This window comes from Serinus canaria, chromosome 3, assembly GCF_022539315.1.
Source record: "Serinus canaria isolate serCan28SL12 chromosome 3, serCan2020, whole genome shotgun sequence".
Classification (NCBI taxonomy): domain Eukaryota; kingdom Metazoa; phylum Chordata; class Aves; order Passeriformes; family Fringillidae; genus Serinus; species Serinus canaria.
In genome coordinates this window covers 68,212,227-68,240,161 of record NC_066316.1, presented here as the reverse complement: position 1 = coordinate 68,240,161, position 27,935 = coordinate 68,212,227, and the positions used below count along the sequence as shown (strand labels likewise).

Sequence of the window (27,935 nt, the reverse complement as noted above, 5' to 3'; positions counted from 1 at the left end):
CCTGGCTGGCTGCTGGCAGTGGGCTGATAGATGTGGAGATTGCTACGCATGTGTCGAAAGCTCTCACAGTATCTCTGCCCTTTCTAAAGGATGATAGGAAAGCTCAAGCTTTCAAAAAAGCTTCTCAAAAAATAAACAGCTCTGGGTGGTGAGCACTCAGAAAAGGCGTCTCTGTCTGACTAAGCTTAAGAGGTCAAAGCTGCATCCAAAACTCATCCTGTCTGCGGTGGGGTGGGAGAAGGAGGAGGAATCAAAGTCTGGAACCTTGCCACTGTCAGCCAAGGGCACAACCAGCAGCCTCTGAAACTGTGAGTGGGGCAGGGCCAGGGAAGGTTGGGTGGGAATTCTACCTCAAAACCAAAATTTCAACCCAAGGTTCAGCCTGAATCCCTTCCTGATGACTGGTATTTGTTGCATTATTGAAAGCAGATTTTCACCTGCTTATATGAAGTTTGTCCCTGTACTTTCTGCTAGTGATTCAGAGACTACATAATATGCAGCATCATTTTTAAAAGCACCCATAAAATCCATTGGAGAAATGCAGCCTTGTAAATGTAGCAGAGTAAACCAGGATTTTCAACCCAAGCATGTGCTAGAAAAAGTGTGATGGTTGTTTGCTTGCATTTATGCAGACCCATGTAGCCTTTTCTGCAAGTGAAACAGATTTTACAGACATGCATGCTCTTTTCTGGAATGTGTTTTTATGAGGGGCACAGCAGTCAAGCAGCTGGAAGATTTTCATAAAGGAGTGGTAGCACCACGAGTGCTCCATCAAGAACAGTCAAGGTCCATGTGGGAGACACGATGTGTGGTGGAAAAACAGGACTGTGAAGGATGAGATTATTGAAATCCTAAATGGTGTTTGAACCTCTCTGAGGTTTATGTCACCAGCAGGTTTTGCAATGTGCCATGTTTGCAGGTAGACACCTGCCCAAATATGGAGGATCAAGCAGAGGGTATCCTTAGTAAAAATCTAGAAATTGGTGTCACCAGGTGACTCAGCTGATTTCACCAAGTCAGGAAAATGATAAACTTGAAGTACCTAAATGGATTGCTAAGGGCTTAAAACATCTTTTCCCACCAGCTGCATAGACATCTCTGAAATGCCAGTGCTGGTTAGCTCACCATCTGTGTTATCCCCCCTCTCTCCCCCTCCTCCCGCCTTTATTTTAATGCTTCTTTATGTTTCCCAGAAGAAAAATGTCTCTTCAATATTTTCAGCGTGTTATTGGAAAGATAAATTTTGAAGAGAAATTTTTGTTGGTTCCAACTCTTGCTATGTAAAGCACATTTAATAATACTTAACATTTACTCAGCCTACTTATTAATCATTAAAAATACCAGCTAGCAAAATAATCCATAGTTAACTGAAATTAAGTAATCACATATTAAAATTACACAACAATACTGCTCAGCTCTCAGAACAGATGGAGAATTCAAGCAGAGAGGTTTTTAAAACCTTTGTTTCAGCAACTTTTTTATTTTGTTGCCGCTTAATTTTCAGAAACTCACTAAGATAATTACTGAGTTATATCATACATGATGCTTAGGTATGCACCGCTGGAACATAGCTTTTTATATTTATATTCTCCTGTGAGATCTGCAGATCCTGCTAGGAGGGCAAGATGAAAACATCTTGATGACAATGCAAAAGGTCTGACCAGACTTTTCTCTCTGCTGCTCCTTATGGTGCTGTGGGAAATGTGGGAAATGGTGGCTTTTAGGCACCAGCTTTGTATCTACTCTTTGAATCCTCTTTTTTACCCACAATCAGTTAAGACTAAGAGCAACCCAGATGGCTCACCTTTTGTTAGAATGACTGATGCAAGAATCTCTACTAAGAAGATAAAAGGCCTTTAATGACATCTCTGGAAATACCAACAGCTCTCAAGGAGGTGTAACCATATTAAAAAGCATGGAATTGGTCCCTAACCCTGCCAACTGATACTTGGCAACATGAGGGAGATGAGGAAGATGCACAGCACTGCTCCCTGGGCTCTGTAAGAACCTGATGAGGACTGCAAGAGCATCCTTCTCTTGAAAGGGTAAAATCCAGGGAAATGAGGGAACTAAAGAGCTGAAGGAACTCAGAAAAAACCTGACACAAGGAGCAAAGACAAGCTGGACCATGTGCATCTCCCATTTAGAAACACACTACAGTGGTTGAGCAATTCTTTCTCAGAGTGAAATATGGGACCAAAGGCACAGGGTGTGAGACTTGCCTGCTCTCAGGCTAAAATCTCTTCCTACATCTCACTCTGAGATCCTAACACTCTCACAAGGTTCCACCACACATGAAATTACTTCTGCCTTGGCAGCATGGGCTCTTAATGTTTTCAGTTAAGGAAAACTGTTTAAAATCCATAATATATAAAAAAAAAGAATACATTGCCCTATGATATACATACTATTGTAGCCAAGACCTGCCATATACTTGTTTCCCAGTGGTAACAGGTTGCTCCAAGATGTGACCCCAAACCAAGACTTTCCACACCACATCTCATTACTGAAAACCAGATAAATTACAGTTCTCTTTCTGCTTTATAGATGCCATAAAATTACTGCAGATCTTACAGCTTCATACTGGTCCCCAGGTGGTTCATGTTTGCAAACCTGACTTGCTGAGTTTGAATGGCAGCATTTTTAATCAATTTTGAAAGATGTTTGGAATAATTTATTCTGTCGCAGTCATTTTAATTAATATTGAAATTAACCACCTCTGTTTGAGAGGTAGACTGGAGGATTTCCTCTGGGCAAATACAGAATTTTACTTTACCTCCTATTTTACCTTGACTTCTGTTGCCTTGTTCTGTAGCAGCTCTTTCCACATGGGGATTCTTGTGATTTCAATATTAATCTTAATCCAAGTTTACATTGGCCATACCTGTTCTGCAGCTGGCAGAGAGTTTAGGGTAACTGCTAAGTTCTAAACTACAGCAGGGGTACTCAACCAAGTGTTTGAGTTGAGGAGACTTGCAAACCCTTCTTAACTCTGCTTGAAACTGGTTTTACTGCAGTTACTAATGCTATTGTAATGCCTGGATGGGTAAGGGAAAACATACAAAAAGATGGCAGGAAACCCCACAGGGATCGTGGAGACAAGAGGTAGTGAAGGCAATTACTAATAAAAAGGGAAAATCTTTACAGCTGAGGGTGAAGCAGAGCCGCAGGTTGCCCAGAGAGGCTGTACAGTCTTCTTCCTTGGGGATAATCAGACTTGACTGAATGAGATCCTGAGGAAATTCTTTGCACAGTTGATGCTGTCCCTGCTCTAAGCAGGTGATGGGACAGGAGAGATGCCCCAGACCTGACCTCCACTGGTCCCTTCCAAATTAAGCTTTTCTGAGATCTGTGTTTCAGAATTCCTGGGGAGCAATGGCTTCAGTTCTTTACAGAGGTACAGAGTGTCCACAGCTTGTCTTGATGATAGTGTTTAGCCTGCAGGAGGATATTGACAGGAGTGGATGTAATGAGTGCTGACACTAATTCTTTTTGAATGTGCCCACCTTTTACTGTGGCACAGCCTGCATGCTTCCTTTGTTTGGACTGTTCAAGACAGTAAACACATTTTCTTCTAATGTATTTTTCAAAATTGTGTCTTGATGGTTTACATGCTGTTCTCATAACTGAGAGGTTATTTTATTTCCACATTCTTTTGATTGTCAGTCACAGAACGAACTCAGTGTCCCAGACTGAGGTGGGGACACCTTTTGGCTGTCCCCTGGGAAACCTGAGTTGCTGCAGAGGGAAGCTACCCACTGCCCACATTTGTTTGATACTGGTTTTGCCAGCACTGAGCACAAGAATGTTATCCTTTGACCATATCAATATGTATAAATATTTTAAAGGAAGGTGTCATGAGGATGGTGTCAGGCTCTTTTTTGTGGTGTCCAGTGGCAGAATGAGGAGCAATGGCTGCACAATAAAACGCAAGAAATTCTTCCTCAACCTAAGGAATTTCTGCATGGAGGGTGGCAGACCACTGAAACAGGCTGCCTGGGGAGGCTGTGGAGTCTTCCTCTCTGGAGACATCCAAAACCCACGTGGACACGTTCCTGTGTCACGGGCTCTGTACTGACCCTGCCTTGGCGGGGGGGGTGCACTGCGTGTTCTCCGGAGATCCCCTCCAACCCTCGTGATTCTGTGATTCTGCTTCATCTGTTCATGCTTTAGAGAGGAAAAGCGCTGGCTGCTGCTTGGTTGCGAGACACAAAGGGTGGGACAAGGAGAGAGCTGATATCTGTTATACTCGTGGGATTGAGTCTTTTGTGGTTTGACCTTATCATTTTGGGGACCTCAGAAAACGGCGCGGATGCTTTCGGTGGCGAACAGACTGTTAGCCCCAGAGCAAACACTGTTCAGAGAGCGCAGCTGTGGAACGGGCTTTTTCACAGCTGTTTCGAGCGCTACTCGGGCACACTTCCATCCGCCGGAGCACGGAGCTACCGCTGGGCTCGGAGCTCTTAACAGCAAGCGCTGCACGGACGGTACCCACCGCGGGAGAACCGGCCACGGAGCGCGGGGAAGAGTAGCGGGAGAACCGGCTCCGTGTGTGTGTGTGTGCGCACACTTCTCCCTCCCGGTGCCCAAGACCAAACCCCCAGTGCCCCGGAGCCGGGCGGGCAGAGCGGGCTGGTACTACCCCCGCTGCTGGGCAGCACGAGGCACCCGCCGCCCTCTCCCCGCGGCCGGGGCTGCCCCTGCCGGGCCCGGCCCGCCCCTGACGTGAGCGCGGGGCGGGGCGCGGGGGCGGCCGGGCCGGCGGGAAACTTCTGCGCCTTCAGCACCACAGACAGGGCGGGCGCGGTGCCGCCGCCCGGCATGCGCGCCCCGCCGCCCCTCCGCCACCCCTCCGCCGCCCCAGCTGCCCGCGCCCCGTCTCCGCACCGCCGCGGTCCCCGCACGGCCCCGGCCGCCCCGGCGGCCATGGAGGCGGCGGCAGCCCTGAACGAGAGCGGAGCGGCCGCCCCGCGGCTGCCGGCCGGCGGCGGCAACTCCTCGCTGGAGCTCTCGTCGCGGCCCCCCGCGCCCGCCGCCCTCAACCCCTGGGATGTGATGCTCTGCGTGTCCGGCACCGCCATCGCCTGCGAGAACGCCCTGGTGGTTGCCATCATCTGCTACTCGCCCGCCCTGCGCACCCCCATGTTCGTGCTGGTGGGCAGCCTGGCCACGGCTGACCTCCTGGCCGGCCTCGGCCTCATCCTCAACTTCGTTTTCCAGTACGTGATTCCCTCAGAGACGGTCAGCCTGCTGACGGTGGGCTTCCTCGTCGCCTCCTTCGCCGCCTCCGTGAGTAGCTTGCTGGCCATCACGGTCGATCGCTACCTCTCCCTGTACAATGCCCTCACCTACTACTCGGAGAGGACGGTGCTCTGCATTCACACCATGCTGGCGGGTGCCTGGGGGGTTTCCCTCTGCCTGGGGCTGCTGCCCGTCCTGGGCTGGAACTGCCTCCACGACCGCACCTCCTGCAGCGTCGTCAGACCCTTGACCAAGAGTAACGTGACGCTGCTGTCTGCCTCTTTCTTTCTCATTTTCCTCATCATGCTCCATCTCTACATCGAGATCTGCAAGATCGTCTGCAGGCATGCCCACCAGATAGCTCTCCAGCAGCACTTTCTGACTGCCTCGCACTATGTCACCACCAAGAAAGGAGTCTCTACCCTGGCTATCATCCTTGGGACCTTCGGAGCCAGCTGGCTGCCTTTTGCCATCTACTGTGTGGTGGGGGATCCTGACTACCCTTCTGTGTACACGTACGCCACGCTCCTCCCTGCTACCTACAACTCCATGATCAACCCCATCATTTATGCCTACAGAAACCAGGAAATCCAGAGGTCCATGTGGGTGCTCTTCTGTGGCTGCTTTCAGGCTAAAGTGTCCTTTCGCTCCCGGTCCCCCAGCGATGTCTGAGTGACTTGTCTCTGTCGAGCTGCACCCGGTGACAATCTACCCAGTGAACTATTACAGTGCCTGTTCTAAACTTCAAACTACGTCGTGAAGTCGTTGGAAACATGCTTAAGTATTAGCACTTTATACATATTTGTATCTCGGAGAGTGGTTCAGGGTATGGAGTTTCGGGTTCCCTGAAAAAAAAAACCAACAATGTGGTTGTATATAGATTTGCACATCACATTTGTAAAGTGAAGACATTCCGGTACTGCTTGACTATAGCACCTTATTTCTAGCTGCTGACCTGCCAAAACAGTGTTGCCTTTCTGAAGGGCAGAGAGAAAGAAAGTTGTGTTCGTGTTGTATTTCTAAGTGTGTGTGCTGGGGGAGGGAAGGGAGTGGGGATGTCTGTATGTGATGTGTGTGTCTATCTAGACTTTGCTGCACAACATTGATAAATTATAACATTTTGTATACAAATAAAACTATTTAAAATGTAATATAACCTGTGTGTTTAGTTGCATTTAGAAAGAAGAGAGATGGCAAATTTTCCAGTTGAGCAAAGTCCCTTTGTTTACTTTTAAGGCTCCCTGTGTAATTCTGCCTAAAGAGATCATCATTCACTATGGAGATTAAATACTGGACCAAGAAAGGCACCTTCCTGCTTGTTTGTTTGTTCTCTTCTTTAGTCAGGCAAAGAGTAACAAAGAGCACAAGCTCTTTTTTTTTTTTTTTTTTACTTCCAACAACCAAGGAAACAAACAGCCTAGTCAAATAGGCTGCTTCTTACAGTTATTCACAGGTTCTCAGTGGCTTTAATTTTCAAGTTATAAATTAGCCCTTTACAATAATGACCCATTTAAAAATTATTAGACTGTGGGGAAAAGCATTCTCTAAGCTGGGCTCTTCTTTCCTGTTTTAGTCTAATGCCAAAATGGAAAAAAGGAAAAGGGCAAAAAAGGCACAGTATTCGTTCTTGAAAGCCTGTAAAATCCCACAATATGTGGACTCTCTTTATGATCCACAGTTCTGAGGGAATCTGAATTGTTTCTCTGCCTCCTTGTTCTTGGGCTGCATGCTGTAGGAAAATCATTTAAGTGCATCTTTGCTGTCTGCCTGTCTCAGAGCAGTATACAGTCTTCTGACAGTCCCGTGGCTTGGTGGCTTCAGAGAGACCATCGGAGGTCAATGTTGATCAGAGTTTGGAACACTCTCACTCAGGTTCAAATCCACCAGTGACTGATTTATTCAGAACAACAGCAGATTTCAAGAGCTGTGTTGCTGTTCATTTGCTTATAATTATGCTACATTTACATCTTGGTTATGTTATAGTTTATCACTATCTTTCTGTTTGTATTTAAGGGCTGAGACAGATTCCTTATATATGCATGGTACCATATATGAAGTTTGGACTAGTGCTTTTCCCAGTTTATGACTGGCAATGGATCAAACTTCTGCCTGCTGGAGCAGTTGGGTCCACAAGGATCCAACAAGCCTCAGAGAGGCTGTGAATCAGTAATGCTGTATTATGTTCAAGTATTATGAAACCCAGCATCATTTCACTGAAAACACAAAGATATTTCATTTAAAAGAAAAATTGGTATTCCAGGCTGCTAGCTCCACTATTTTTATCAATTCTAATAATCACAAATCTGACATTGTAATTGATGACTACCTTCAGGCATGCAGTTCTTCAGGGAACTGTTGCAGAGGTGTTACAAATATAATTCAAACTAGATTTTGTTATAGGTCAAAATACTGCTCAAATTAAGACCTCTCAAGTTGCTGGTAAAAAAGAAGTTTTTATCCCTTTTTAAGGCCACATCTCATATGCTATGTCTAAGCCAGCAAATAAAAGGGCCTGTGGCTGGGTGGCACACAGAGTGCTCAAGCTCCCTTCCCCTTGCAAAGCCAGGGATCAAACTGCTGGCTGGAGCATCCTCACTGTGCTCTGACCTCACCCTGCAGACTCAGCCAAAGGTGCTGCAACACCCACAACAGGAACTGCTGAGGGGAAAGACCAGTGAGTGTCTCAGACAGGTGAAATGAGGCAAAGCTTTCTGTTAAAAATAGAAAATGTGCCACCTGCTACACTTTAGCCTCATAAATCTTTGTCATTCCTGTGTTGACTGGAACAAAACCATGGGAGAAGGTTGCTGAGTGCAGATCCTCACATCCTGGCACTGACCCTGCACCCAGGTGTGAGATTTTGTGTAGGACCTGAGGAGGCTTCTGGAAGCCTTGGACATGCTCTGAAGACCAGCATTGGCTCTAAAATCCCTAGGAGAAACTTCTTATCCTTACTTTTAGTCCTTAGGGGGGCAGAATCTGCCACAGGTCACCTCTAATGTAACCTCCCTCCTTTAACCCTGTCTGGCATGGGAGGATTTTCACCATGAATTCATTGCACAGTGACATTCTGTATAAAAATTAGCTAAAGAACTTAACTGATAGAATAACTGAATAGAATCTTACTTGAGTGATAAACCACTTAATTGTGGAGTGTAAACTACTTAGGTGAGTTACTCTTCCGATTTTTGTTCATGTTGCATTAAATGAGACTTTGTTCCTTCCTTTTTTTCCTGTTATATGATCACATTTTCAGTTACCACTTTCCCCAATGATTCACTGTGTCTAAAAAATAAAGCTGAATCCCTCCTGTTAAAAATGTGACACTTTCAAAGTGTTTCCCCAAGCATTCTTCTCTTCCAGGAAGAAAATTCGGATTGCAGTGATCTTAGACATTAATTTTCCTGAGGCAATAGAGATGCAAGAGTTTTTCCTATATGCCACATTCAGAAAGATATGCTGACTCATAATTTCTAAGAAAAACTAAGGTAAAAGAGGAGAGAGTATTTTGATACATTTTGGTTAGCCCTGACAGTGGAGTCGATATCAACCCACTTGCAGTAAAATACAGCTTTCATTTTCAAAGTGAATCCAGACCTGCAGGAACACCTGAGTGGAGCAACATAAAGGAGGCCACCTAATCTCTTCTCTCCCCAAACAACATCCCATTTCAGATGATGGAGGAAGTCCAGGAGTTGTGCATAACATGACACCTGTATTTCACTTTCTGAGCTTTTTCTTGAAACAGCAGACATTTATTTGAGAAAGTGGTGTTACATTTGCAGTATCTGGACCCACAAACTCCTCCTGTTATCAGATGATGGTACTTTGACCTTAATAATGAAATTATTTGGGGAGACAAAAATTCCTGTAGCCCCATTTCCAGTCACTGGGCAGGGCAGGGCTGTGACTCCCCCATATCCCCAATGAGAAGCCAGCCCAGGGGACACCCAAGTATCTGCTCAAGGAGGACTGCATCTGATCTGCTATTTCCAAAAGTCCATGGAGACCAGGACTGCAATGGCAATTACAATTACTATTTCCTTGTCCCTACAGGCCCAGGGGCTCAAAGCTTTTTATGTTCTCATGTCAATGGTGCAGTCTACAAGGAGAGAAAACACTGAGTGAGGTGCAAGCATTAGGCCCAGTGTTTGGCTGTGGTGTATTCTTTGTAGTCTTTTCTGGAAATGGAAATGAGTTTTCCTGCTTTACCACTCTTAAAAAAGCTTTGCCTTTTTCTGATCTAGGTACTATAATGACAGACTTGGTTTAAAGAGCTCCCAGCCTGTTCCCACTGAAACCAGTGATGTTCTCTTGCACTTCAGCCAAGATAATGGCAGTATCTCATTACAAAAAAGTTACCCTTTTGAGATGGGCCTCAGGTCCAATTTTCATTAGAAACTAATGGTTCATTACCAACCTTGAAAGTCATACTGGACTTGCAATGCCTTGCAAGACCAAATCCCACTTATTTGGCTTGCTTGAAGTGCCTCTCACTGTGATGAGCTCCTTTGTTTCAGCAGGAGCAATTACAGAACGAAGAGCACAGTTCTGGTGAGGAAGACCTGGTTGGGAGCCCCTAGGGGCTGAAAGCCCCACACACTGCTTGATTTTCTGTGGGGCTTCTGCCTAAATCCACAGTAAAACAGTGGAAAAGAGACTGACTCTGCAGGCTGCTTTGTATGAGTCACTGCATATTAAAAAGCCAGCTGGATTCAAAATCACAGGTCAAACAAACCCTCTTTATTTAGCTAAGCAAACAAAAGGACAAAACACTTTTGAACCTGAAAAGTGAGTCTGTGCATATTTTTATCAATGTAATGATCCACAGGTACTAAGTAACCCTGACGAAGCACTAGAACCTCTAATCTCCGTTCTGCCTCTCTCCCTTTAAAAAGGATAATTTTCTATAATGAGGTAAAAATAATTTCTGATATTGCAGCTGCTCCTCAGCATTTCAGCTAGCTGTTGTAGCAGTCGTTATTAAGAAGAATAAAGGACAAAGGGAAACAAACAAAAATGTTTTCTCTTTCTTACTGCTTTATGATGAGATGTGTGACTTGAAAGGAGTCACCAAGCCGGTGAGATTCAGCTCTGTGTGGAGGATGAGCAGATCTGGATCTCACCTTAATGCTTGCTGGGTTTGCTTGTTTGGGGGACAGTCTGTGTTAAGAGGTATCTCCCCATCTCCTGATCCTCCTCGAGTGAGCTCCTCCCTTGAAAGCTCACAGAAAGCAGCTCCCAGGCTGCTGCATTTTGCTCAGGAGTGCCTCACAAAAATCCCCTGGGTAGAAAACCACAATGCCTTTCCCTGCCCTCTTGATGCTTAAGCTCTTTCTTCTAACTAGAAAAAGCTCTCCCAGGGACAGCATTCCCCCAGTGGCAGTTCCATTTATTGAGGGCAATAACTCCAGTGTCCTGGAAATAACCCAGCTGCCGCTGGGGCAGCTGGAGAGCGGCAGAGGCGCTGACTCAGTGCTGACAGTAGAGGTGGCAGCCGGTTCAGCAGAGGCAGGTCTGCTCGTGTCAGCTCTGTCTGCTGCAAAGAAAGGACAGAAGGCAGCCAGAGGTGAAACAATGGTCAGGTCTCTGTGAAGGCTCCACGTGTTGCAGCATAGCCCTACAGTGAAGGGCAGATTCTCAATCTTTTTTTAAATTAGTTTACTTTGTTGGCATCACAATACAAGTGGTGGGAGACAGAGAACAAGAGAAAAGATGAATGCGCTTGTATCTGGTCAGGGAAAGTGTGCAGTGCCTCACTGTGTGACTCATGGCATGGGAGCAGCATCTCCAGCTGGTACCTTGGGTACATCTGCCAGCTGTGGTGTAACCTTAGAGCAATGAGGCCAAGCACAAGACAAAAGACCAAAAATCTTCACTGCAGCATTGTTTGGGTTATCCTCAATCCTCTTAAACTGAAAATATCTCTTAAACTGAAAACTGCGAGTGCAGGCAGATCTCTTGAGCTGCCCAAGCTACCATTCAGCCAGTGAAGGGAGAAACATAGTCCAGATTCAACTTTGGTCCTGCTTTTGAACACAATTAAGCTTCAAGCTCCAAACCCAGACTTGGCAGTTACCTACAAGACAACATCTTTTCCATCCCCTGCTGCCCTCTGTGCCCCTGACACAAGATGCTGGGGTAGAACCTCTTTGCACTGTCCCTAGCACTTTCCTCTGTGGCACAGGCTCTTTCTCCACCTGGAGAGAGTTATATCCATACAATGGATATAAGAGTTATATCCATACAATAGCACTTTTTTTAAGGATGTGTCAGCACTTTAAAGTGAGAGTAAGATGCTTAGGATAAGAATTAGGAAGAGGATTTAAGCACCCATACTCCTAAAGGTGGGCCTGTCAGCAGTCTTGCTTGCTGAGTGGACACGCAAATACCAAATCAAACAGCTGCTCTGTGCCTTTATCCTCTGTGCTCTTATAGCCAGGCAGCAGCACGTCCACAGAACACTTTGCCCAAGCAACGCAACACCAGCAGCCTGGAAGCTGCCTTTTCCCACTACACTTGGTGGGAATGGAGGTGTCTGTACACCTGTGTTTTCCACATGGCTTCATTTGCTAGGAAAGCACAGGAATACCACATAGGATAAGAATTATCTGGGTTTTCTGTCTGCGCTGTCCAATAGTTCCACACACTTAATTCACACCAGCAGGGAAAGGGCTGAGCTGGGACACTGGCAGATGGGGCTGGTTTTGTGCAATGGAGGTTGATCAGCACTGTTGGGCACACTTGCTTCTCTGGCAGGGACAAACTGCATGCTATGCTTCAGGCACAGGAGATGGATGGGGTTGGGGGGAGGCAAATTGACTGAACTGGGGGAATATTTTGAAGTTTAGGTTATTTTTTTTTTCATGCTACTCACTCTCTAGTTCCTGACTAGTTTAAAACAATGTTGTTTTTCCAGAGAAGGTTTTCTCCAAGCAACCTTCTTGCTGTGCAGTTGTTTTATTTTGTAGTTTAATTGAAAGACTGAGATTTTTCAGGAAAGAATTGGAAAAGAGTTTTGAAAATTGAGCTTGAACCTTCTGTTCTTTTTGAGATAAGGCGTACTTTGTGTGGATCAGCACTCATTTTATCACCACCCAGAATTTGGCATGCATAGTAATAATTATATATTAAACCAAGGCGGAAGGAGTGGTTCTGTAAATATTCTACAGTGGTAGATTGTCTAAATAAAGTTTCCTATGAAATGTAATTAGATCTATGACACTTCTTGAGTGACTGAATTATTTTTTTTAATCAGCACCTTTGCATCACAGAGAGATAATGTGATTGTATACCTGAAGACAGATATAATCTGTCACTCTTAGTTGTTGCTGCTTTTTATAGAAAGAAGTACGTCTAGGTAATATTATGATGCTGTCGAAAGAAATCTGGTCTGATGGAAAATAAATGTGTCAGTTAATATGGGGATCATGCTACATTCCAATATCAGTCTAACTTTTGATATTGTGGCCAATTTTTGTTAGTAAGTAGGAAATTGGGTTTTCCTAAAGAGTTTATCTGATTTTCCCAAGCAGAGGTATATTTTGCTTTAAACATCATTTTGTGTACCAAATAAGGAAAATGGGAGACAAATAAGTTAAGGCTTCCCTCTTTCTGCTCCTGCTGTTCTACAAATGTCTCAAAGAAAATAATACATTATATTGAATTATGCTGCTGAAATGAATGCATCAGAAAACCTTTTGCAGGCAAAGTTTGGGTATGGAGTGTGAACTGTGCACCAAGAATAAACCCAAGACTTTGAGTGGCTCCCTCACTTGGACGTGGCTGAAGGTGGACTCCTTCATCCCAGGGATCTCAGCCACCCCATGGCTGTCTCCCATCACGTGGGAGACAGACTTTTGCAGAGCAGCCCATTGTACGAGGCCTCACTTGTAACACTGGAACAGTGGGCTCTAACAGCAATCAGATACTGCCTATTCATTAACAAGAACAGCTAATTGCATTATTTTTATTTTGAATGAAATTGGGAAGATCAGAGCGCTTTGCTGTATTTGCTGTCACAGCGTTAGTTCCACATGAGATGTGTTTGAGGGAATAAAGGCTCTGCAGAGCCCCACAGCTCTCCCAGCCATGCTGAGGTAAATACCTTGCTGCTATCTCATCTGCTGGAACCCACAGCTATGTTAGCAGCACACAGCTCCTATTGTGTCAACCAGGCCACCTTCATCTTTCATAAGACATTTTTAGAAGTTGGAAAAGGCTCTGTCTCTGCCTTCATTGCCATTAAAACTGGGACCTTTCACAAAAAAAATAGTGTTTATAGTATTGGTCAGACCCATAAAATCTTCCTAACAACACCCTCCCATCCTGCCATGCTTGGTCTGAAGTGAGCACTTGTTACTTTGAGCAGACAGAAACATTTTGGATGTGTCTGGTACTTGACCTGGCCATGTCAGTCCAGCTTCTCTACAATGCAGAGAGCAGAACAGGTTTGCTGCCCAACCATTTTTCTGCCAAGCTACATGGCTGTTCCCACCTCTCCGGTGATTCCCCAATGCCTCAGCCAGTGCTGAGCAGGGCACAAGCCCCCGGACACCCCCTCCCCATTTTATCCCTGCCACAAACCAAGGGGTGTGTTGGTAGCACTCAGTGCTGAGGGGGCTCCCAGCCTCTCATGGCTACAGCACACCACAGGATAGTGCAAGGCAGGGAAGGTGCCTGATACTGCTCTGTGTAGTCACAGCTGGACGCCTGTGGAACCTGTGCTTTGTTATCCTCCTCTTTTGCAGGGCAGAAAATGATGATATGGGAAGATGAGGTGGCAGTGAAATTGACTGAGAGCTACCAAGGAATGTGGGAAAAGTATTTTTCCTTCTGGAAAAAGTATCTGCTTACAATGCACAGGTAGGATGCCTGCCTTCTCTTCCCATTTTGACAACATCCGTAAGTTATTCCTATTTATCTGTCTTCTTCCCCTGACACTCCCTTCACATCCCTTTCTTCCCCAAAGGTGACCTTTTCCTCTCTCTTCCCTGAAGGCCCTGTGACAATGGTATGTTTCCTGCTCTTGGCATGAGCTGCCTTCCCTCAAACAGGTCTCCCCTTCCTTTTCTTTTCAGATGGCATTGCTGCTGCTTCCCTCAGAGGGGTTTCATAAGTTAGGAGCTGGGGGAATTTATTTTTCTTTCTACAAGTCCTTGCAGTGTTACTTCTGTGCCACTTTTGCTGCATCTGAGGAAATCATAAACAATAAAGGTCTATGGGCCAGTCTGGCAGAGAGGGAAGCAAAAACAACTGCTTCTGTCAGAGCTGCAACTCACTTGTCTCACAGTGCTCCTTAGAAACACCTGTAAGTGACTGGTGGAGTTTATTCCCTGCTTTTTGAAAGTCATTTGCCACCAGAGGTGAAAAGACACAACAGGGAGTGGTATTTTTGAGGATGCCCAGTGTATTACACTCCTAAGGGCTTCAGAGTGAGCACTGAAGGCTTAGACTGTCTCACCACTATGTGCTGTTTTATGGCCAGGATAATTCTGAGTGGCCTGTCATGCCATTGGGCTTCCTGAAGGATATCTTCAAGTCCTGTCTTTGGGGTGCAATAGGCAGGACAATGCCCTGTGGTTCATTTTTTCATCACTCCAGGGTAGGACCAGGACAGGTAAATGTGGGTGTAGCAACATAGTCCCACTGACAGAGCACAGCCAATATGCAAGCACACTTAAATTGGCCTAAAAACACCCCACAGCTGCTTTTACACATATCAGAGAGGTCAATCAGACCTTTTGGCGGAGGTAAACACTCACCCTGCAGCAGGTGACCTCATCTGGCTTCTGGTGGTGCCTCCCATTTGATATGGGCATGCAAGCCTGGCTACACCTGAGAGCAGGAAGCAGAGGGCAGAGATCAAAATAGGCAAGGTGGGGAGGGCAGCCAAGCTCAGGGGATCTGCAGCTGCCAGCTCCACCACAAGGCTCTCTGTGACTCCCTCAGGGAAGAGGGTGTCTTTTCTCTCCTAGCTGTGTCACACAAACCCCAAGTCTGGGGCAAGTGATGGTGCTGGCTGCTTGGAAACCTTCCTCCCCACTCTGCTTTACTGCCTCTTAGACAGGCTCCAGACACGGTCTGGAGTTAGCTGGCATTTTTAATCACAAACTGAGACTGAGAAATACACATTTATGTCCTTGAACATATCATCCTCAGGCAATAAAAATATCTTTTAAACAACCTAAGGCAGCCTTTACATCATCTTGCCTTTCGCTCCATTCCCAAACGCCTTAATATGATGTTTATAACTTTGTCTGTCCTGGTATCACCTCTCTTTGCTACCACATAGAGGCTGTTCCTGCTTCCCAAGATTACTCTCAGGCGGCCTCCCTTTAAAATGTATGACCCTATATAAATCCATGGCAGCAATTTCTCGGCTGCTGCAGCTCTTGGGGCCATCGATTGGCTGCGATGTGCTCGCTGTGCTGTGCTGTGCTGAGCCAGGTCTGTTCCCCCGCTTCACCCCAGCACAGGCGAGGGAAGAGCTGTTGCTCTGCTGCTTTCCCATCGAGCTGTGCTTCCCAAGGGCTGCTTGCACACTCCATCCATCACAGAGCTGCTGTCTTTCTGCCAGAAAGCTTTATGCCGTGACCCAACGGCAGAGGTTTCTAACTTTTGAAAATGTTTCTTTGTAGAGAGAGCAAAACCCTCTATGGTTTATCTTATTCTTTCTGCCTTTAATTGCTAAGGTCTTACCTGAAGCTGATAGAGGTGGCATGACTGAGGAATCTGCAGAGCCTGGGAGCCTTATTATTGCTCATTTGTGCCTTGTTTGTGTTTATTTTTCTTTCCACAAATATGACGGCTGCTTTGTGAAAATATCTTTCACAGCTACGGTGAAGGAAGAAAGCCTGACACAATGCCCTCTTCTTCTGTGCAACCTCTCAAAAGGGAGGGAGGAGACCTTCATTTGGGTGAAATTTCTGTGTAAAGCCCCCTGGGAGTGGGGGGAGCTGTGGAAGCGCTCACTGGGGGCGTGCTGCCAGAGAGGGAGGCTGTACTGAGTCACAGGTGTCTGTCTCACCCAAAGTGTGATTCAATTTTCTCATTAATTACTTGGGTGATGGAGCAGGGACAATACTTACTCAGTGGGCAGCTGTCAGACATCAGGGAGGGGCTGCAGTTACCCCAGAGGATTGACTTGGTATTCAATGTGATCTTATCAAGTCTGAAAGAGATCCTGGGAAAAAAAACCAAACTGAAGACATTTTGTTAGAGGCAAGCACAGCAAGCCAGTGGGAAATCAGCAGTGGAAATCCAGATGGGGAGTGAACAGTCGTGTAGGAAACACACAGAGGACTATCATGAACTGAGCTTGGTCAACAGCTTCTCCTCACCACTTGTGGGGGGTCAGGGGAAGTCCTCCAGTGTGTGAAAGCTGCTGTACAAAAGAGAAGAAATCTCATGCATCTAAAATCCATGGTTTGTAGAACAAAGAATGATGAGCTTAAAGGGCAGCAAGGAAGAGTCAGGTTTGACACTAGAAAATGACCAGAAACAAAGGAGCACGGGAATGATTTGGTTAGGGACTTTATTTCTTCCTCACTGGAAATCTCCCAAAGTGAGTTGCAAAGATCCACCTGGAACAGCACAGAGAGAATGATCCTGTCTCCAGAGAGAGTGACAGCGAGAGTAAACTTGTGCAGCCTCTACCCGAGCTATTCTGGTTTGTTACAGCCACGTGTACTTCTCTAATTTACAGCTTGAGCAGCCGTAGTCAGGTGCTACAAATTCCACAGTTCTCTGCCTTCTCTTTCACCCAGATTTTGTGATTACTTTCCAATTCACACAATGTCAAGACAGCAGAATGAAGCCCATAGAAAGCAGAATTTATTATAAATAAACATGGCAGGCATTCCCCCCAAAATGTTTCCTTCACAGTGTCAGCATCTTATTAATCAAGCATTGAATCAAGCAGCTCTAAGGTTGCCTGTGTATGTGTGTATACACATCTTTTAAAATCAGCTCTTCTTTCATTGGACTTGTGTGCAAGCCCATTGCCAGGAATGAGTGCTACAAATCATCCCTCACCACAGGAGGTGCTTTGGTACACTTCCTGTAATTACTGCTCCCAGCTGATTAAAGAGAAATAACTGGAGTCTGAGGACATCTGTACCTGCAGGTACTAGTCAAAGCCTTCTATTTCATTGAGATACCATGGAAAACTATTATGGAGTAAATCATCTTTCCTCTTAGCTAAAGCTGAGTTTTGAAACTGATGGCAAAAAAATAACAGTCTAGGAAAAAGGTCTCAGGTAAAGTGTTTTCTATGGAAATGTTCTTTATTCCAATATACCTACAAACAATGTGAGGGGAGGGTTACTGAACCACTGCAAGCCCCTAATACCAGACTGCCAGCCCCAGACCTGAGCCCTTCTCATTTTTGTGGTGTGAGCAGCTGCTCACCAGGCAGAGTGCAAGGTCTGCAGTGAGCAGGGGTTGGTGTTACCCAAAATATCAGGGGGTGGAAGAAAATCTCCTTGAGGCCCTCATGTCTGCAGTATGTGCCCTGTAACACTATGGAGACTGCAAACTGAGTCATAAAAATGTGGGTAAACAAATGGGGCTAAATTCTAGTCCATGTCATTAGGACACAGACATTAATTATAATTAATGGTGACTGACAGAATTAGAGGTGTCTGACAGCAGAACTAAGGTAGGTGTGCACATGCATTTGTGCACAGGTCAGTGTCTGCAACCTCAGAGGACAGACCTTATGGCTTTGACAGAAAGGTCAGGATAGGAGGGTTCTTAAGATTCACTCAGTTTCTGTGCTGCTTAGGCTGCTCAGGGAACCTGTGGAAAGCAGAAAATAGTGCCATCCCTCTGACAAACTCTGGCCAAGTTTTGCTGAGAAAGCTGGAGTAAAGCAAAGTGTCTTCTTGAAAGTTACTCCTCATAATTGCCAAACAATTCCACCAACTTCTACAGCTGGTAAATAAAAGCAAATAAGGGAATCAATAAGTAATAATATAGCAGATAAGCTGATGAGTGAGAAGTTGTGTGTGGTCATATGGGACAGATGACATCAGACAAAATCAATAGCTGCCTTTGTCAAAGTTATAGGCTTGGTGGCAGCAGTGGACATTTATCTACGTTACAGTCACTTTGTAGAAAGAACCATGTACAAAACCTGGGGGAAGTAATCTGTTCAGGCAATCACGCTGCCAAGTTTCAATTAGACAAACTTGGTTAGATAAAAAGAAAAAATAAAAAAGACAAGAATTCAGCTTTCTGGACTCACTCAGGGATGCTGACAGGACAGAATAAGGATCAGAGCCCAGATACTGTCCAGCATCCACAAATCTGTACAGTGCCATGATCACCCTTTGCAGAAACCTACTCATTCACTACCCTAAGTAATTATTGCCTAAAAACCTATATATGGCTTTAAAAATCTGTGTTACAGAGCAAGTTCACTACCCATTGATCTTTCATTTTTGGCAGTGCACACCTGTAAAGCTCTGTCTCTATTCTCTCCACTGAGCACACCCAGGGTGCTGGTAACCACCTTTAAAATGGTCGTAGCAAAACACATAGGAGATGTGTGGGATCCACTGCCAAATAAAATGTTACCCTTCTTGATATCCTCTCAGAGCATTTGCTTTTGTGTGAACATCAGGTTAATGCAGACATTTAGCACAGCCATGGGACTGGAATAAGAGTTAATATCATATTATAATTGGTTCTTTGTGTCAATTTCGCCCTGAGGAGAAGGGGAGACATTGCAGCATTTTCTTTATGTACTATTAAAAAATCTTCCTGTTAGGAAGGTATGTGACACAGCAATAGGTGCAGTTATCAGCAATAGGAAGACTCTAATCTTCAGATAACTAGCCAAAAAAACCTAATAGTTAAGCTAACATCATTGGCATCATCCAATGCAGCCTGCGAAAGGAAAATCTGCTTTTGAGCAAGCTGCCAAAATCACAGGCACTGACACCTCAATATCTGGTCACAAATAAAGGTGCAGCCCCACTGTTTGCACAAAAACCTTTGTGAGAGGGGGATCAGTCACTCCATTTGAAGTGACTCAGGGGGCTGTCTGCCTCGCCAACCACGTCTATTTCTGAGCAGTCCGGCCCCTTGGCTGAAGCTGTGCTGGCTCATGCCACAGCTCAGCCCTGCTCCCCTTGTCCAGGGTCACTGAGAGGAGCAGGACAGGTTCAAACCACCCCACCTTGTACAGATTCACTGATTTCTTTCAGTGAAATTCTTGTTCTACTGGCTCCACACGGAGAAGCAACTCTGTGAGCCATTCTCCATGGACAAGCAGATTTCCTTGGATGGAGGTCAGGACTTGTGCTGTGAACATGAGATCTAGAGGTTTTAGTATCATCCCTGCCTTCCTCCTCTTCTTCCTAGGTGTGGAAGGAGCCCTTCTGTGCAGGTTGCTCCCCCCCAGATCTGGGGGTGCATTGGGAGGGGATTGCTGCAGCCCAGGGATGCTTCTGCATTGGGCTGGCTGCTGTGGAGGAAGGTGTTACAGGAACTTTCTGCAAACAACGGGATGTATTGTGGAACCAGCTATGTCCCACTGGCAGAAATGATACACTCCAAGTGACTGCCTGGGCTCTGAAGGACTGTATTCTTTTGGAAAACAGAACTCGGGGTTTATCCAAAGTCATCTGGGTGATTTTTCCTTTTAAGAGAGCTCTCAAACTCCCTTGGATCTGACTTGATCTGTAGTCTGCAGGAGCCCAAACATGGCACATAGAGAGCAAGGAGGTGCTTTGGTGTTTAGGAGCACTTTGTGCAGCTGACAGGACATGGGCTGGTGGATAAAATCACCCAGGGCAGCAACAGCTCTGCATCAGGGAGGAGCAGACGGGCATTGCTGCCTGCTCTAAAGGGAGGGGCTGCAAAGCTCTTGAAGAACCAGCCCAGATACATGCTTTACTCTTTTCCTGTGGTTTATGGCCTTCCTATTGGTTGAGGAGATGGGGATTGTGGGGCTGTCACCCCTGCCTCGGCCCTCTGGGGTCACAGAGGGGTGGGTGTGGGTCTGGCTGATGTGCTGAGCGCAGTGCAGGTCCCTCCTCAGGGGACACCCCCGGGCTCCGTGTCCCTCGTGGTGCGGAGCTGCTCCCAGGGCGGCAGCAGTGCCACCCCTCCTCCCGCGGTGCCCAGAGGGGAGGATTGCTCAGTCACTCTGGGGGCTCTCCCAGGGCTTCTGCGGGACTTTTTCCCCGGTGAGCAGGAGGCTGGGGGGGCTCCCGAGGGGATCCCCATGCCCTTGAGCAGGTGGAGGCACCGGTCGTGCCGTGAGCTTCCCATGGGTGGCACGGGTGACCTGGGAGTACTTCCCTCTGATGCCTGTTCTCACTAGGACTGGGGTGACAAGCAACCTGGGACCCTGGGATGTGGCTCAGGGTGCTGCAGGTGGTTTGCTGCCTTTTTGCTGCCTCTTTTAACTCCTTCCCTCTCTTAGAATAAGGAAATAAAGAAGGAATTTGTGGGGTGGAGGGAGGGGAGTGGGGGGGGAAGCAAAAAGAGAGAAAAGAGGAGAGCTATAAAAGCAACTGTGGAAACCCAGGACACTGGGAATATTTCTCTGTCTGCTCTGGGGTACCCTGACCCCCAGGAGAGCACTGACTTTGACCCTCATTCATGGAGAAAGATTCCTAGACTTCAAGATAGGCTAAAATCCACAAAAGTGTGAAATAGATTAGAGAGAGTAGTGTAGGTGTATTACTTGGTGAGAAATTTTGGTTTTGGGATTTTTAGTATGTTGCGTGGGTGGAGGAGGGCAAGATGGAGGGCACAGGGTGTCATCCTGGGTTTCTTCTTCTTTCTTCTTCTTCCTTCTTCTTCATGGGTTTGGGTGGCACTCTGTAATTGGGCAGAAAAGTCTGCACTGTGGGCTCTTTGGGATCAGTTATTGGATTAAAAGGCAAAATAATCTAGGTGTCAGCTGTTAATTGGCTAGTTTAGTCTTAAAAGACCTTGTAACAAGAGGATGTTGGCCATTTTGTGCGTTCTAATGAAAAGCTGCCGAACTCACAGGGATGAGACTGTTTTACTGATAAGAAAAAATAAACACCTGAGTCCAAACATGAACCACCGTCTCAAGTGCCTTCAACCCAGACCCAGAAAAACCGACAGCTGGGATCCCCACTAGCAACCAGCAGCAAATGGAAAGTATGGCATACTTGGAAAATATGCCAAAAGGATTAAAACCTGATTGATTTTCTGTCGAGCGGGGCTCCGTGGCTGAGCCAAGGGGCTGTTCTCCCCCCGGCCGGGCTCGGCGCTGCGGTGAAATGCTGCCACCTCCCGATGCGCATCCCCGCGCTCCGCTCCTCCCGGCCCGAATCCGGGGGCTTCGTGGGCGCGCGTGGAACGCCGACATCCAGGCGGCTCTCGGCAGGGCCTGAAGGGGTTTGTGGTTAGCCCCGGGGCAGCCAGCTCGGTGATAAAGCAAAACCGCACACACCGTCTCCAGGCACAAACAGCAAAACCGAGACGTCAGCTGCATCCTAATTTGTGGGGGTTCATCACAAATTATCTGATCGTGGGTGTTAGTGAAACAGCAGAAGAAGAAGCAGCCTTTCCATAGCAAACAGGCCAAAGGAAAATATTTCACTTTAAATAGTATTTCTTTCATTATAATTACAATTTAATTATTATTCTTGCACTGAAATAAGATAAATGAGAGGGCAAATATGGTGATGAATAGCTCTTACTGGTCAGCATAAAGAGGCATGTATCTTTCTTCTAAAGACATGTGACCTGCAAAGGGAGAAGGGAAACCAGCATTCCAAAGGGTGGCCATGCTGCACAGGCAGATCAAAGTCTACAGGTGCATCCAGCTGCCCAAAACACAGAGGCTGAAACACACTTGTGGATATTATGGCAGGAATGGGGACCACTTCTGAAGACACTGTCCCTTCAGTGGGGCTCTGCTTTGCGGAACACAGAGGGGCACAGAGTCAGGATGCTTCACCTGCTGGGACACTTGGGAAGAGCCAAGGGTGCACTTTTGCATTCAGAAAGGGACTCTTTACTGAAGGGGGATAATGTAGACTCAGGGACAATGGTAATGTGGATTTAGGACAAAGGTTGAAAGGCTTTAAAGGCTTTAAAATGAAAGAGTAGACTAGATATAAGGGAGAAATTCTCCACTGTGGGGGTGGTGAGACACTGGAACAGACTGCCCAAAGGATTGCCCCACAGTGGCCTCTCCATCCCTGGCAGTGCTCAAGGTCAGGTTGGATGGGACCTCGAGCAATCTGGTCTAGTGGAAGGTGTCCCTGCCATGACAGAGGGATTGGATGATCTCTAAGGTTCCTTCCAACCCTACCCACTCCAGTTCTGTTACTCTATGCAGGAACAGTACTGCCCCATATTTGGGCTGTCATGGCTGGTACTGCCCAAGGGGACAGGATGCTGTTCTGGAGGCTCCCAAAGGGATGTTGGTGGTGCCAACCCTTTATCCCAGAGCCTGGATTTGGCCCTGCACCGTGTCATGAGCACAGAGCTCACAAGGGCTGCAAGTACCATCCAATCTTAGTGGATTCAACAGCTGCTACTCACCCCTGCTCCTCTGTACTGACACCCCCAGGGGTGCAGGCAGGCCTGCCTGACACAGAGTGCTGTCTTTTGGGCTGGCAATTACAGTGCTTTCCCTCTTTCTCCCTTTCATCTGTTAAATAAAGTGCTGGCAGCTGAAAGATTCCAGCTGGCACGTGTGCTGAAGCGGCTGCAGACAAATGCACCCAGACACTGTGGAGCACCCAGCCGTGCTTGACACAGGGGATATTTTGTGCCTGCTCTGACACAGGGGATATTTTTTGATGCAAACCCCAGCACTTGCTTTTCACTTGAGAGGGGGTAGCTATGTATTTTAAGAATAAATGCAGTATGCAATCAGCATGCTGCCCTGGGCACAATGGGAGTGAAGAAGCTTCCCAGTCAGGGAGGCAGCCAGAGGCAGCAGGAGCAGGGTCTCACTCCCCATCTCTCCATTCCAGAGAGAACATGGTCTGAAATTTTGCTCCAGCAATGCTAAGAATAATATATGAGATCAAAAGGCTAGTTTCATCCCTGGGGATTGCAAGTCTGCTGAAGGTTTGCTGTAGGAAGTAAGAGAAAAGCTGTTTTGGAAAAGCAGGAGTGTCTGAGAAGCAGTGGTGATGCTCTGCTCTATTCTTGGATAGCTTTCTGTCAAAAGCAGCAGTTTCCTAACCAGCTTCTGATGCCTTAAAGCATAGTGCTAGTTAAAACTGAAGGTTTGCAAGGGCCTGGTTGTTGCACTGAATTAGAAGAAATGTTTTCAGGTGCATTGAGCACAAATGAATTGATACATCCCCTTGTCTCCACTTGATGAACAAAGGTGATGAACAAAGGGCACAGACCAGCTCCAGCCCTGCTGTTGCCCCAGTGACTCCAGCCCCAAGCACAGGTTAGGGTGCAATCTTGGGAACGTGAAATGGGTGCTGAAGAGCAGCACAGAAGTGGCTGCAGCCAAGGATGGATGCAAGCACAGCTCTCTGCTGGCTCCTTCCCACTGCTGTCCTGGTCTGTGCAGAGCTCTGCTTCCTTTCATGTAATCAACAAATTAGGTTCTGTAATTTGCCTTACAAACAAGACTCTCATATACTCGCTGCCTTTTTTTTTTAAAGGTTTTGCAAGCAAACAGTGGGAGACCAAAGAATTAAAGCCATAAAGTAATCTGCATATAATCAGTAATTACCATGAATCAAACTCTCCTTCAGTTCAGCTGGTTATTATTTCCCTGATAATGTAATTCCCTGCATTGACAAAACTAGGAAATACTCATTTTCACCAGAACAGCAAATAATTTCCTGCTGTGCCTATAATACTGCAGTTTAGTGACTACATAAATCCAGCTAATGAAATTTATGGAGAATATGAGGACTACTTAAAACAGACTAAAAACCTGAAGTAATTGCTCCCATGTGTGTTGGGAGGGATGATATTTTGCCAGCAAGCCTCTGCTAAACACTTCTTACAGGTGTCACTGACTGGCCAACACTGGGAGCTGATGTGGCTGACAGCAGGGTGCTCCAGCAGGAATTTGTGATGTCTGAATGAGGGGTGGTGGTCACAGGGGGCTGCAGCCATGAGAGCCCCTTCACCTTGCCCTTGTGGGATCTTCTCAGGTCTTGTGGTAGAGGCCACAGTGGCCACTGCTGGGGCAGAGCTTCCATACACCTCTTCCCAAAAATGCTTCCTGGTTTCAAGGGATGTGGATTCAGCATTGTGGGGACACTGTGGGGATAGGGCTGGCTGTACCCCCATTTGCAGGTTCTTCAGGAGAACCTCACATCCTGGGATTTTGCAAGTTGCAGAGATGTGGCAAGTCAGTGGAAAGCTTCAAAATCCAAGGAGGTATCAAAGCCTGGCCTTAAAATTTTGGGGATTTAGGGTGGTAACTTTTCCATGGGACCTTAGAGGTCTCCATCAGAGAGATCTACTGAGAGTGAATTCCAGGAGCTGTCTGGGAAGCCCAGATAGATTTGGCTGCTCCCAGAGCTGGGCTCTCTTTGCTGTGGGAGCAGGGACCGAGTTGCTCTTTCTACCTCTGATTCATCCAAAGATAATCATTGGCACTGGAACTTCCCTGGCGGGTGCTGGTGCACAACCATCATGCAGAGAACAAAGTATACAGGAGCAAAGGAGTTATCCTAATGTTTTCTCCTAATTAACCACTGCTGAATTACTGCCAGGATTCCTACTGACCAGCAAAGGATGCTGGCTTGTGGGGAACACCTGTCCTCTCTGGGAGCATTGCTAACTTCTTTGTGCTTTTAAAAGCCAGAAGATGCATCCTTATCTGGGCTGCAGTGTGGGGGGCAGCCTCTTGCACAGGCTGCTTGATGGTCTCCTACATCCCTGCATGGGGCTGTGTATCCTGCTGCTGATGCTTACAAGCCAGTTTTGGCTTTGCCAAAATGCAACAGGGAAAAATCCAGCCTCCAGCATTTGCTTGGCATGAAAGGGAATTTCTAAACTATACCAGCATGCCAAGACCCAGGCTGTGAGCTGCTTTCTCACAAGGTTAGAAGTCTCAGGCAGTTTCTGGAGTTATTTCTGGCTGACACTGAAGTGCAAGATCAAGCTGAGATAATATGACACTGAGTGTGGATCTTGCTCCACAGGAAGCACTGGGGTGGGTTGAGAAGGAGACCTGCTCTGAGATTTTAAAATTGTGGAGAAGGAAATGCCTTGCAGAGGAGTAGAAGTGGCTAAAGCACAGTGCAAGATCTCATGAAAGGGAGGTATTTTTTCAGCTTTTCTTGGAATGATGCTGCGGTGAAACTGTGCGAAAATATCACAAGTTTTGCAATAAAGAACACTCTGACATTGAAGGCCTTAAAATGGGGGAGGTGGGAAATGAAAACGACCTGTCTGTAGGGGGCACTCAGCTCTCCTGGGTCTGAAAGTGAAGCTACTGAACCATCAGATAAAGAAACGTAAGAAGGGGAATACTCAGCCCCTTTGGTGAGAGATGCTTGATGACTTCTCTGATCTGTACCCAGACACTTCCAGTTGTCAAAAGGAAAGTAGCTGGAGCAATTGCTCAGAGCCTGCAAATATGGTAAAAATAAGAATTATTTTAGAAGAAATGGGATGGATGCAATTTTCTTTAGAGGCTGTTACTGATGCTGCTGTCAAGGGTTGCTGGCAGCTGAGGCACATGATGTGCAGAACCCATTCTCCAGGTACAGGAAGCGGCAAGGGGGAAAAGCCTTGCCGTATCTGCTCAGTATCTGCCGTATCTACCCCAGTGCCCACTTCCTGAGGGTTTGGCCATGCGTCCTCTTCCAGCAGCTGCTGGGTTGGGGATGAGGTCCCCATCCCCTGGCTGCTCCTCCGCAGCTGCCTGGCGGTGTGCTGCCGGCCAAGTCTCCGGCTCACGGGAGCGCTCTCTGCACGCCTGCTGGCAAAAAGCGATCCCCGAGCCGCCAGGAACCTGCGACTTTTTAAGCGCTTAAACCCAGCTCATTAGGGCTGAACGAGGGAAGGGAGAGCAGTCCCAAGCAGCTCAGAAGACAGATAGAGGGAACTCACCTCTACCGAGGGCTGGCGGTGTATTTAAGAAGCAGTTTGGGAATCAGGGAAGTCTCTCCCAGCTGCAGCCACAAAGAGCGTATGAAAGAAAGTCTCCTGTGGGCAGACTACCCCCCCCAGGGAATCGTTCAGGTGTGAAAGGAGTCAGGAGGGGAAAGGAGAGGTGACAATTGGCAGAGGCTCCAAAAAGGGGGATCACTGTTGCCCCTGGTCTCTGGCTGCGATTCCTCTCCTGGTGTTTGATGCCCCCATTTGCAAAAGAGAATCGGGGACAGTAAAACTCATTCTGGCCTGTAGCTGAGGAGACAAAGCGGACACTTGATGGAGCTCGAGTCGAATTTCTGTTAGATCTTGCCGATGCCGCCCTGGGCGGCAGAGCCTGTGCTGAGGCTTTGCCTCCGTGTCTGCTCTTGGAACTGCGGTGGTTTGTGGCAGTGCCGGTTTCGGGGCTCTGGCTGCTGCCGTAGCCCGCACTGCTGTGGGTAAACTGCTGAGAGCTGCACCCGCCTGCCAAACAGGGGCTTCTGCACCATGTCTTGAACCCCCTCCCGTGGTGATCCATGGGCTGGGGACACGGAGGTATGGCAGCCCACGGCAGAGTCTGTTCCCATCTGCATTCTCCAGGCAGACGAAGGCTCACAGCCCCAGGTGAATCCCGTGGGGATGCACTTCAGGGGTGACAGCCGCATCCAAGCCAAGATAGTTCCATCATCCTGAAGAGTCTGTTGCAAGGTCTCGGGGACTGTAGGTACCTGCTGGCACACTCGGGTCCCCAGGCACCTTTTGAGGAACACAGTTAGTCTGTGCATTCATCAGACAAAAATGGTGTGTCAGTGTCCACCCAAATGCTGAGGGGTGCACTCCTGTGAAACATGCAGAAAGGAATAATTTTATCAACTAAAGGTTTTTTAATATGCCTCCTGATTTCAAAATCCCAGTTTACTGGGAGATAACATAATCCCTTAATAATATGTACTATTTAATGGTTACTGTTCATATCACATTGCTACAAAAAAAAAAAAAAAAAAAACAAAAAACCCAAACCCAGAATTATGTCTCTTTTTAATTTTTGCTTCTTCAGTCCTGGTTCTCTTCCATTTACTGATTTGTTTTTGTTTTGTCCATGATGGCTGCATCATTACTGTTTTATCTTTTGATAAAATCCCTGAGTGACCAATTCTGCACCTCCCTAGCTGTCTGCCACCAAGCAGATTTTGTTTCTTTTATGCACTTTATATTGTTCTTCCCCCCCGCCCCACCAATTCTTAGTAGGAGAGGTAAATAATTTTTCACTGTCCCAGATTACAGTTTGAGAAAAGGGTGAAGACAAAGGTTACTCTTCACTTATATGGAACATTAATGACACATTATTCTTGTGTCAGACTTCGAGCCTTGGTTTTAACCAGCTGCTGCAAATGTACAGAGGTAAACAACAGACTCTTAAAACAGTTCAATAGAGAAATCTTGATTTAGTACCTTACAAGACAAAGCAATCAATAATCTATTACACATCTAATCACAGGCATGAAGAGCCCAGCAGCCCTCTGCACAGCGTTCCACCAAACGAGAAAGGCGGTTGGAGACCACAGCAAGAGGAACACAAATCACCGAGATTGCAAATGCACGGCTCGGGAGTTGATCTACAAACACAA

General features: G+C 46.7%; 1 protein-coding gene and 1 long non-coding RNA gene across 2 annotated transcripts; both read left to right on the top strand.

Moving 5' to 3' along the window:
* The first annotated feature begins 111 nt into the window (after positions 1-111).
* On the top strand, positions 112-27,935 carry LOC127059396 (uncharacterized). The gene is made up of 3 exons (XR_007777148.1): positions 112-308; positions 13,992-14,106; positions 27,806-27,935. It is a non-coding gene; the product is annotated as an uncharacterized LOC127059396 (long non-coding RNA).
* Positions 4,927-6,241, top strand: GPR6 (G protein-coupled receptor 6). Its single transcript, XM_009097172.4, has one exon. The coding sequence runs from the start codon at positions 4,927-4,929 to the stop codon at positions 5,911-5,913; it is 987 nt and encodes a 328-aa protein (XP_009095420.3). The 3' UTR covers positions 5,914-6,241.